This window comes from Coregonus lavaretus, assembly GCF_964263955.1.
Source record: "Coregonus lavaretus genome assembly, contig: HAP1_SCAFFOLD_261, whole genome shotgun sequence".
Taxonomy (NCBI): Eukaryota; Metazoa; Chordata; class Actinopteri; order Salmoniformes; family Salmonidae; genus Coregonus; species Coregonus lavaretus.
The window spans coordinates 538,477-551,255 of NW_028164878.1; the positions used below are offsets into that span (position 1 = coordinate 538,477).

At 41.0% G+C, this 12,779-nt stretch overlaps 1 protein-coding gene across 2 annotated transcripts in view; it reads left to right on the top strand.

The window, feature by feature from the left end:
- Nucleotides 1-4,034: 4,034 nt before the first annotated feature.
- The window catches only part of LOC311116493 (SWI/SNF-related matrix-associated actin-dependent regulator of chromatin subfamily A-like protein 1), a 31,574-nt gene continuing 22,829 nt past the window's right edge, over nt 4,035-12,779 (top strand). Inside the window, exons 1-7 of one of the 2 annotated variants that reach the window (XM_084191572.1) lie at nt 4,035-4,839; nt 4,922-5,387; nt 5,541-5,591; nt 5,771-6,037; nt 7,720-7,770; nt 8,205-8,388; nt 8,732-8,882. In XM_084191572.1, coding sequence (XP_084047698.1) covers nt 4,330-4,839; nt 4,922-5,387; nt 5,541-5,591; nt 5,771-6,037; nt 7,720-7,770; nt 8,205-8,388; nt 8,732-8,882 — 1,680 coding nt within the window. In that variant the 5' untranslated portion in view covers nt 4,035-4,329. The remainder of the gene's footprint in view (nt 4,840-4,921; nt 5,388-5,540; nt 5,592-5,770; nt 6,038-7,719; nt 7,771-8,204; nt 8,389-8,731; nt 8,883-12,779) is intronic. The other variant, XM_084191571.1, reaches the window with a different exon arrangement.

A 12,779-nucleotide genomic window follows, 5' to 3' on the forward strand; every position in this document is an offset into this window, starting at 1 on the left:
AACCAGTCACTACCATTACTACTGCAGACACTACCACTACTATAACTATAACCAGTCACTACCATTACTACTGTAGACACTACCACTACTATAACTATAACCAGTCACTACCACTACTATAACTATAACCAGTCACTACCACTTGTATAACTATAACCAGTCACTACCATTACTACTACAGACACTACCACTACTATAACTTTAACCAGTCACTACCACTACTATAACTATAACCAGTCACTACCACTACTATAACTATAACCAGTCAATACCACTACTATAACTATAACCAGTCACTACCACTACTATAACTATAACCAGTCACTACCATTACTACTGTAGACACTACCACTACTATAACTATAACCAGTCACTACCACTACTATAACTATAACCAGTCACTACCACTACTATAACTATAACCAGTCACTACCATTACTATAACTATAACCAGTCACTACCATTACTACTGCAGACACTACCACTACTATAACTATAACCAGTCACCACCATTACTACTGCAGTCACTACCACTACTATAACTATAACCAGTCACTACCACTACTATAACTATAACCAGTCACTACCACTACTATAACTATAACCAGTCACTACCATTACTATAACTATAACCAGTCACTACCACTACTATAACTATAACCAGTCACTACCACTACTATAACTATAACCAGACACTACCATTACTACTGCAGACACTACCACTACTATAACTATAACCAGTCACTACCACTACTATAACTATAACCAGTCACTACCACTACTATAACCAGTCACTACCACTACTATAACTATAACCAGTCACTACCATTACTATAACTATAACCAGTCACTACCATTACTACTGCAGACACTACCACTACTATAACTATAACCAGTCACTACCACTACTATAACTATAACCAGTCACTACCATTACTATAACTATAACCAGTCACTACCACTACTATAACTATAACCAGTCACTACCATTACTATAACTATAACCAGTCACTACCACTACTATAACTATAACCAGTCACTACCACTAGTATAACTATAACCAGTCACTACCATTACTATAACTATAACCAGTCACTACCACTACTATAACTATAACCAGTCACTACCACTACTATAACTATAACCAGTCACTACCACTACTATAACTATAACCAGTCACTACCACTACTATAACCAGTCACTACCACTAGTATAACTATAACCAGTCACTACCACTACTATAACTATAACCAGTCACCACCATTACTATAACTATAACCAGTCACTACCACTACTATAACCAGTCACTACCACTACTATAACTATAACCAGTCACCACCATTACTATAACTATAACCAGTCACTACCACTACTATAACCAGTCACTACCACTACTATAACTATAACCAGTCACTACCACTACTATAACTATAACCAGTCACTACCACTACTATAACTATAACCAGTCACTACCATTACTACTGTAGACACTACCACTACTATAACTATAACCAGTCACTACCACTACTATAACCAGTCACTACCACTACTATAACTATAACCAGTCACTACCACTACTATAACTATAACCAGTCACTACCACTACTATAACTATAACCAGTCACTACCATTACTACTGCAGACACTACCACTACTATAACTATAACCAGTCACCACCATTACTACTGCAGACACTACCACTACTATAACTATAACCAGTCACTACCACTACTATAACTATAACCAGACACTACCACTACTATAACTATAACCAGTCACTACCACTACTATAACTATAACCAGTCACTACCACTACTATAACTATAACCAGTCACTACCACTACTATAACTATAACCAGTCACTACCACTACTATAACTATAACCAGTCACTACCACTACTATAACTATAACCAGTCACTACCACTACTATAACTATAACCAGTCACTACCACTACTATAACTATAACCAGTCACCACCATTACTACTGTAGACACTACCTCTACTATAACTATAACCAGTCACTACCACTACTATAACTATAACCAGTCACTACCACTACTATAACTATAACCAGTCACTACCATTACTACTGCAGACACTACCACTACTATAACTATAACCAGTCACTACCACTACTATAACTATAACCAGTCACTACCACTACTATAACTATAACCAGACACTACCACTACTATAACTATAACCAGTCACTACCACTACTATAACTATAACCAGTCACCACCATTACTACTGCAGACACTACCACTACTATAACTATAACCAGTCACTACCACTATTATAACTATAACCAGTCACTACCACTACTATAACTATAACCAGTCACTACCACTACTATAACTATAACCAGACACTACCACTACTATAACTATAACCAGTCACTACCACTACTATAACTATAACCAGACACTACCACTACTATAACTATAACCAGACACTACCACTACTATAACTATAACCAGTCACTACCACTACTATAACTATAACCAGTCACCACCATTACTACTGCAGACACTACCACTACTATAACTATAACCAGTCACTACCACTATTATAACTATAACCAGTCACTACCACTACTATAACTATAACCAGTCACTACCACTACTATAACTATAACCAGTCACTACCACTACTATAACTATAACCAGACACTACCACTACTATAACTATAACCAGTCACTACCATTACTACTGTAGACACTACCACTACTATAACTATAACCAGTCACTACCACTACTATAACTATAACCAGTCACCACCATTACTACTGCAGACACTACCACTACTATAACTATAACCAGTCACTACCACTATTATAACTATAACCAGTCACTACCACTACTATAACTATAACCAGTCACTACCACTACTATAACTATAACCAGACACTACCACTACTATAACTATAACCAGTCACTACCACTACTATAACTATAACCAGACACTACCACTACTATAACTATAACCAGACACTACCACTACTATAACTATAACCAGTCACTACCACTACTATAACTATAACCAATCACCACCATTACTACTGCAGACACTACCACTACTATAACTATAACCAGTCACTACCACTATTATAACTATAACCAGTCACTACCACTACTATAACTATAACCAGTCACTACCACTATTATAACTATAACCAGTCACTACCACTACTATAACTATAACCAATCACCACCATTACTACTGCAGACACTACCACTACTATAACTATAACCAGTCACTACCACTATTATAACTATAACCAGTCACTACCACTACTATAACTATAACCAGTCACTACCACTACTATAACTATAACCAGTCACTACCACTACTATAACTATAACCAGTCACTACCATTACTATAACTATAACCAGTCACTACCATTACTACTGTAGACACTACCACTACTATAACTATAACCAGTCACTACCACTACTATAACTATAACCAGTCACTACCACTACTATAACTATAACCAGTCACTACCACTACTATAACTATAACCAGACACTACCACTACTATAACTATAACCAGACACTACCACTACTATAACTATAACCAGTCACTACCACTACTATAACTATAACCAGTCACTACCACTACTATAACTATAACCAGTCACTACCATTACTATAACTATAACCAGTCACTACCATTACTACTGCAGACACTACCACTAGTATAATTTATTTCACATTCATAAATACTTCAATAATAATAGAAGCTATCAAGCACACCACATTTTCTGTAGGAAATATACAGCACTATTCTAGTCAGGATCTGGCTTTGTGATATGTGAGAATGACTCCGTATACTACAAATGTGACCGATATGTATATATAGTATCACTGAATCAACAGGATGAAATACTAATGTATATATAGTATCACTGAACATGTGCCTATTTCTTATTGAACAACTAACGGTATTGAAAGAATGAACAAAAAGTTGGAACATAAAATAAAGCGCTTAACATTTGCACCACGTGACTTCCTGTTGTGGACTCTCACTTCCTTGGCGGCAGCTCCCAAACCAGAAACGGATCAATATACTTACGAAGATCCTCTACTTTTGTTGTTTTAGCGTACGTCGTATTGAGGTATAGCGCGCTAACTCCGCTACTTTTCTATTCATATTTCGCTTATAAATAAGCTTGCCGATATGGGCTGTTAACTTTGCCGACTTGTTAGCTAGCTAGATAGCTTGCTAAAACATAGCTAACGTTAGCTAGCTAGCTAGCTACAACCAGCGTAACTAACTAGCAAGCGAATAAGCAGGCTATCTAGCTCGGTAATAATGAACCATGTCTAGCTCTTTGACGGCAGAGCAGCAGCGGAAGATCGAGGAGAACAGACAGAGAGCTTTAGCGATTAGAGCGCAGAGACATGCTGATCAGTCAAACAACCAGACGCCAATATCAGTCCTCAACAACCCAGCCAGTGGCCCTCAGCAAGGCAACCAGACCCCAATATCAGTCCTCAACAACCCAGCCAGTGGCCCTCGGCAAGGCAACCAGACCCCAATATCGGTCCTCAACAACCCAGCCAGTGGCCCTCAGCAAGGCAACCAGACCCCAATATCGGTCCTCAACAACCCAGCCAGTGGCCCTCGGCAAGGCACTAGCACTCACTCTGGTCTAGCTGTTCCAAGAGGGACACCTTCTAATTCAACTCCCCGAACAGGACCAACGCATAATACTGTGCCTCAGAATTATGTCCCACAGGGTCAAGACAGGAGACCTAACCAGTTGTTTTCTAGGCCAAGGGACAAGTCTGGACAGAATTCACCAGTCTCCAATACTGCCACTAAACAGGTGAGGAGTGATAGCTTGATGTTTTGTACAGTTATATTTGTTTTTGGTTTCTAATGTACTGTTTTTGTGTTTGTCTCCTCAGGTGAAAGTAATAGACCCACTACCTCTCCCAAAGGGACAACATTCCTTGAAAGGGTTAGATGTGTTTACCAGAGGAAGCCCACCTGTGTTCAAACCCCCACAGCCAAAGACAGCAGTGTTACCTGGTCCATCTCCTTCTTCTACAAGTGCAACTGGCAGTTTCTGTGTTTCTACACCTCATCCAAAGACCTCTTCTCCTGGTCTGTCTTCCAGTTCTGGAAGTGCCACTGGTAGTTTCTATAAACAAGGAACCAAACATGGAGCCACATCCCCATCTGTCCAGAGTGCAGTGAGACGGCAGCCTTCCTCCAGCAGTACTGACATCAGCAATTCTGTACCTGCGAAGACCCCTGCCGTCACAGTCAGAGGAAAATGTGTCTCTCACTCAGAGGAGCGTTTCAGAGTGGAAGTCAGCTACCATGCTGAGCTGATTGCTGTGTTCAAAAACATCCCTTCTCGGAACTATGGTGAGTTTTAATGGATGCATTTCAATTCATCCTGGTGATTGTCCGGTTGAAAGGGGAAATACAGCTCTACAAAGTGCAATAACTATTTCCTTTCTATTCCTTACCCTTAGATTACCCACACTTGTTTTCTATGTCTTCTTGTATCGCCAACAGACCCTGCTACAAAGATGTGGAACTTCAGTCTTGAGGACCATCGTCAGCTAAGTATGAGGCCTCGGATACTTTGAGAAGATAATCAAATGTATCGGTCAAGAAAAGATGTTGTCTTTTTCCCAAATGACACTCTCTTCCCTACAGGGCTCTGGTCAAAAGTAGTGCGCTGTATACGGAGTAGGGTGCCATTTGGGGCTGTCTAAAAAAAGGCCATGTATTTCCTGTTGTAGTGGAGGAGGCAGGCTCCATCTCCTGTGTATGTCTGAAACCTCTGGAGGGGATGGGGGGTATTGCCGTGGCGGCGGCGGCGGCGTCTAGCCGGTCCCGTGACGCTCCTGCGCCGGCGGCCCTGCTGAAGCTGTGTAGTGGCTGGCAGAGACCAGGGGCCACCGTACAGGGCCACGCCACCCTGGTGTCACGATCACGCTTCGAGGTCGACGTTGGGTACCATGTTGACGTCATCGCTGCTTTCAAACAGATGCCGTCCAAGAACTATGGTAAGTGGAACCTGTTTAGGGCTGTTGCGGTGACCGTATTACCGCCACACCCGCAGTCAAATTCCACCTGACCGTTGAGTCACGGTAATATCCTCTTATACACTGGACATGCGTTGGTAGTAGATTATTACAATTTAACTCGTTGGTAAAAAATTATAACAAAAATATAAAGATTTAAGTTGTCTTTGGTACTTAATTGGTCTAGCCAATACTTCAAAATTAAACTAATTCTAGTAATGGCCTTTGAGTGTGGCCTGTATTATTATGAATCCTGGATGGACTGGTTACCTAATGCTACGCTCCAAACCTTCTATAGGCCTAGGCGATGCTGTTGGTTCATTGATTGTGCAGGGCGACTTACAGAGAATTATAGTGAATTTGTATTTCATAGGCTGACACATTACCTTAAGCTACAGAATATCTCACCACAGTGAGTTTCCATCTCCTCCCTTCTCGCCTTCATTCCTTTCTCCAGCGCGCAGAGAGGGAGGGGCTGTCAACCGTTTTAATTAAATATGTTTCGTTGTGAAAACATGTTACTATCGATGTTCCCAAACAGATTTCACTTGGTTTCCCAAATTAAGCACTGGGTAGCTGGAGGAACAGGGTTGGAGAGCCCATGGCATACAGAGTACTGGGTAGCTGGAGGAACAGGGTTGGAGAGCCCGTGGCATACGGAGTTTGGGCGGAATATCACCTGCCGCGCAGCGAGAGGCTGCATGCTCCTCAAACAGTGGTTGATGTGTGAAGTGAAATAAGTGTTCTTATAAGCCCAGACGTTTCAATCCTGAGTGAAATCAGTTTTGATGGTTGCTGCTAAAAAAAAGGAGGATCCCAGCTGCTACTATATATTTTATCAGCTGCTCCTCTATAAAACCAGAGTAGCCTAACCAGCATGATTTCAACTGCAGGAAAGCGGCCTCCATTCGCTATTCCAGTGCCCATGTTCCTACCTGTTTGATAATGGGTCATTCTAAATCGAAACATATTAGTAAAGATGAAATAGAGAAAATGATCACTTGATGAGAGAAAAGGGCCTGAGGCAAGGAACAGAGTGTTGCGGCTTTTAAATAGTCAATAGCCTGTAGTCGCATCATGCAGCCCACATGTTTAGATTTTTAAGACATTCTAAGGTTTGTGTCATTCACATTCAAATTAGCCAAATAACTCTAAATCTAGCATATAGGACCTGTTTCAAATGATCACTTTTACGCTCAACATAGCCACTTCATCATAATAATAATAATAATATGCCATTTAGCAGACGCTTTTATCCAAAGCGACTTAGTCATGTGTGCATACATTTTTATGCAGTCGCTCCGGAATGGGAAAAATATCCTTTCTATTTTATTCAGCTAAGTTCAATTATATTCTTCTTAAAATAATATAAATAATGGTACGGGACTTATAAGCATATCTTGTCTGCTAAATTAACTAGCCTATGGCATGGAGCATAAGAGCTGTTAAACATATTTATGTTATTTTTTTATTAACGATCAATTACCGTGATACTTGCATTTGCATGACAATAACCGGCTGACAGAATTTCATGACCGTCACGGCCCCAGAGCTGTTTGTTCATTTTCAATAGTTTTCAAGCGTATTATTTTATTTTCATATATTCATCAGTATGAAGTTTTGGATAGCTCTTTGTAATATTATATATTGTCTCTTCTGTTAAGATATGAAGACAAGGAAGTGGAGCTTCTTGCTTGAGGATTATAAAAGACTTAGTGAGTATTATCCTGTTGTAGTCATTGGTTAGACACTTCATGGTCATGTGTCCTCTAGCCTTCTCTGCTGAATGTTCTGCGTCTCTGCGTTCTGTATTCAGTGAATGTTCTGTGTTCTATATTCAGTGACTGTTCTGTGTTCTATATTCAGTGACTGTTCTGTGTTCTATATTCAGTGACTGTTCTGTGTTCTATATTCAGTGACTGTTCTGTGTTCTATATTCAGTGAATATTCTGTTCTATGTTCAGTGAATGTTCTGTTCTATGTTCAGTGAATGTTCTGTTCTATATTCAGTGAATGTTCTGTTCTATATTCAGTGAATGTTCTGTTCTATATTCAGTGAATGTTCTATATTCAGTGAATGTTTTGTGTTCTATTTTCAGTGAATGTTCTATGCTCTGTGTGACTCAATATTCCGTGTCCTACTTCCCAGTGGATGCTCTTGGTACCATTCCATCAGTAGAGATTGAGCCTCTCCCTAGGGTTGTGGTCCAGGCGTTCTCTGCCCTGTTTGAAGGCAGCCAGACGTGGCCATCAGAGGTTCCTGAAGCTGACCTGTCCTCCATCGACCCCTCATTGACACGTAGTCTCATGCCCTTCCAGAGAGACGGTGTCAAGTAGGTGTTATTCTCACTGTTAACATTACCATACAAATGGGTGTTATTCATTAGGGCACACCATAGCAAAACGTTTAGCAACGGAAAGCAGAAATGAGCGTTTCATATTGGACATTTCCAATCCCACGTTTCCGTTTTTTTTCTCCTTCGTTTTGTGCCTAATGAATTCAACTCTTATGTATCTGGTTCTTCTTCGCAATAGCCAAAAAGGATGTTTTATATTGTGATAATCAGTCTGTTTGTATTAAACCTTGGTTGTCTCGCCAGGAATACAGAGTTTGATGGTTCTTGATTAATGGTCTGTTTGTATGCAGTTGTATTAAACCTTGGTTGTCTCCTCCAGCTTTGCGGTGTCCAAAGATGGCCGCCTCCTCCTGGCGGATGACATGGGTCTGGGGAAGACAGTTCAGGCCATCTGCATAGCTGCCTACTACAGGAAAGAGTGGCCTCTATTAGTGGTGGCCCCCTCTTCGGTCAGATTCACCTGGGCTGAGGTACAACCACATCTGTTGTGAAGTTAGCTAAAGACTTGCATCTATTATTAACTATATACGTTGGTATTATTATTATCTTATTAGCTATAGGTCTAGACTATGGTATTTATTAAAATGATAAATTGTGTAATTTCCTCAGTGCCAATAAAGGTCATGGAGTGGTATATTATTGAGGAATACAAAGTTAGTTTTGTATTTCCCCTGATGGTTCTTGATGGATCGGTTCTGTTCTTTCTGTTTAGGGGACAAACTGCCATTCCTGTTGTCCATGAATTCAATAGACACTGTCAATCATGTCCAGGGGTATACAGTTGAAGTCGGAAGTTTACATACACTTAGGTTGGTGTTATTAAAACAAGTTTTTCAACCACTCCACACATTTCTTGTTAACAAAGTATAGTTTTGGCAAGTCGGTTAGGACATCTACTTTGTGCATGACACAAGTAATTTTTCCAACAATTGTTTACAGACAGATTATTTCACTTATATTTCACTGTATCACAATTCCAGTGGGTCAGAAGTTTACATACACTAAGTTGACTGTGCCTTTAAACAGCTTGGAAAATTCCAGGAAATTATGTCATGGCTTTAGAAGCTTCTGATAGGCTAATTTACATAATTTGAGTCAATTGGAGGTGTACCTGTGGATGTATTTCAAGGCCTACCTTCAAACTCAGTGCCTCTTTGCTTGACATCATGGGAAAATCAAAAGAAATCAGCCAAGACCTCAGAAGAAAATTGTAGACCTCCACAAGTCTGGTTCATCCTTGGGAGCAATTTCCAAATGCCTGAAGGTACCACGTTCATCTGTACAAACAATAGTACGCAAGTATAAACACCATGGGACCACGCAGCCGTCATACCGCTCAGAAAGGAGACGCGTTCTGTCTCCTAGAGATGAACGTACTTTGGTGCGAAAAGTGCAAATCAATCCCAGAACAACAGCAAAGGACCTTGTGAAGATGCTGGAGGAAACGGGTACAAAATTATCTATATCCACAGTAAAACGAGTCCTATATCGACATAACCTGAAAGGCCGCTCAGCAAGGAAGAAGCCACTGCTCCAAAACCGCCATAAAAAAGCCAGACTACGGTTTGCAACTGCACATGGGGACAAAGATCGTACTTTTTGGAGAAATGTCCTCTGGTCTGATGAAACATAAATAGAACTGTTTGGCCATAATGACCATCGTTATGTTTGCAGGAAAAAGGGGGTTGCTTGCAAGCCAAAGAACACTATCCCAACCGTGAAGCACGGGGGTGGCAGCATCATGCTGTGGGGGTGCTTTGCTGCAGGAGGGACTGGTGCACTCACAAAATAGATGGCATCATGAGGAAGGAAAATTATGTGGATATATTGAAGCAACATCTCAAGACATTAGTCAGGAAGTTAAAGCTTGGTCGCAAATGGGTCTTCCAAATGGACAATGACCCAAGCATACTTCCAAAGTTGTGGCAAAATGGCTTAAGGACAACAAAGTCAAGGTATTGGAGTGGCCATCACAAAGCCCTGACCTCAATCCTATAGAAAATGTGTGGGCATAACTGAAAAGGCATGTGCGAGCAAGGAGGCCTACAAACCTGACTCAGTTACACCAGCTCTGTCAGGAGGAATGGGCCAAAATTCACCCAATTTATTGTGGGAAGCTTGTGGAAGGCTACCTGAAACGTTTGACCCAAGTTAAACAATTTAAAGGCAATGCTACCAAATACTAATTGAGTGAATGTAAACTTCTGACCCACTGGGAATGTGATGTAATAAATAAAAGCTGAAATAAATCATTCTCTCTACTATTATTTCACATTCTTAAAATAAAGTGGTGATCCTAACTGACCTAAGACAGGGAATTTTTACTAGGATTAAATGTCAGGAATTGTGAAAAACAGAGTTTAAATGTATTTGGCTAAGGTGTATGTAAACATCCGACTTCAACTGTATATTGCTATTCTTTACACATTAGTGTTAGTGGAATCTGGAGGGGTTTTAATTAAGGAGAACAAAGTGGGTTGTTATTAGCTAAGTCCTTTGTTTCGAAGTGCTGTGAATGATTCAAGCAGTCTAATTCCTTTGTGTAGTCCTGTAGCTTCGTTAGGTCATTTATCTTCAAGAAGAAACACTGCAATATTGAATTGCAAGAAGCATTTTCTTTGTCTCGAGTGCACCCAGGAAATTAAACAGGTCATATTTGGGCATGCAACACCAGAGGCTGGAAAGGAGGGTGTTCTGTTTATTAAAGGACAGGGAAAGGAGGGTGTTCTGTTTATTAAAGGACAGGGAAAGGGGGGTGTTCTGTTTATTAAAGGACAGGGAAAGGGGGGTGTTCTGTTTATTAAGGGACAGGGAAAGGAGGGTGTTCTGTTTATTAAAGGACAGGGAAAGGGGGGTGTTCTGTTTATTAAGGGACAGGGAAAGGAGGGTGTTCTGTTTATTAAAGGACAGGGAAAGGGGGGTGTTCTGTTTATTAAGGGACAGGGAAAGGAGGGTGTTCTGTTTATTAAAGGACAGGGAAAGGGGGGTGTTCTGTTTATTAAAGGACAGGGAAAGGGGGGTGTTCTGTTTATTAAAGGACAGGGAAAGGGGGGTGTTCTGTTTATTAAAGGACAGGGAAAGGGGGGTGTTCTGTTTATTAAAGGACAGTGAAAGGGGGGTGTTCTGTTTATTAAAGGACAGGGAAAGGGGGGTGTTCTGTTTATTAAAGGACAGGGAAAGGGGGGTGTTCTGTTTATTAAAGGACAGGGAAAGGGGGTGTTCTGTTTATTAAAGGACAGGGAAAGGGGGGTGTTCTGTTTATTAAAGGACAGGGAAAGGAGGGTACCTAGTAAGTTGTATAACTGAGTGCATTCAACTGAAATGTGTCTGTATGGAATAGGGTTTTATCTGTCAATTATTTGCTTCACCTGCAATTAAATGAAAGTTGGTCTCCATCAGTCCTTTGTCCTATTCATCACTCTGACTGGTCTCTTGTTATCCCTCATGGTTCTGATCTGTTCTGCTCCATCAGGGTGTATGTTAGTGGTTCTAAAATATACCCTTGTAGTGTAAGGGGTACTGTCGAATTGGAGCAGGGGGCTAGTTCTCATTTAATTGCCGCATCAGGTTTGCAATCAAAGAGGAAGGTCTTAGACCGCCAGAAGTGTCCATATGTTGCTGTTGTTACCTCTACTGTTCCTCCCAGACGTGCTCTATATATATATATATATATATATATAGCATTGGAGTGGTAACTGGGGTAACTAGTTTAAGATAAAGCCACAGCAGTCGGTTTGAAACTTAAGGGCCATTGAATGTGGTTATAGCTAGAATAGATTTAAATGGTGTCTTTCTCTGCATGATTGGCCTCTTTCAAAAACATGGACGTCGCAATGTTAACCTTAATGATCGTCAAGGAGGAACCATACACTCCGGGACACCACGTTCACCAAAATGGATCGCTCCTACAGACAGTGAGTCACGTGGCCGTGGCTTGCTATATAAAGCAGGCAGACAGGCATCGAGGCATTCAGTTACTGTTCGATTGAACATTAGAATGGGAACAATGAGTGGCCTAAGCAACTTTTAACGTGGTATGACCGTCAGTTCCAGTATCTCAGAAACGGCTGACCTCCTGGGCTTCCAGGGTTTACTGAGAATGGAGCGACAAACAAAAAACATCCAGTCAGCGGCCGTCCTGTGGGCGAAAACAACTCGTTGATGAGAGAGGTTCGAAGGAGAATGGCAAGTATTGTGCAAGCTAACAGGCGGCCCACAAACAGACAAATAACGGCGCAGTACAACAGTGGTGTGCAGAACGGCATCTCGGGAACACACAACTCGTTGGTCCTTGCAGCAGACGACCACACCAGGTTCCACTCCTCCATCAGCGGCTCCAGTGGGCACGCGGTCAACAACACTGGACA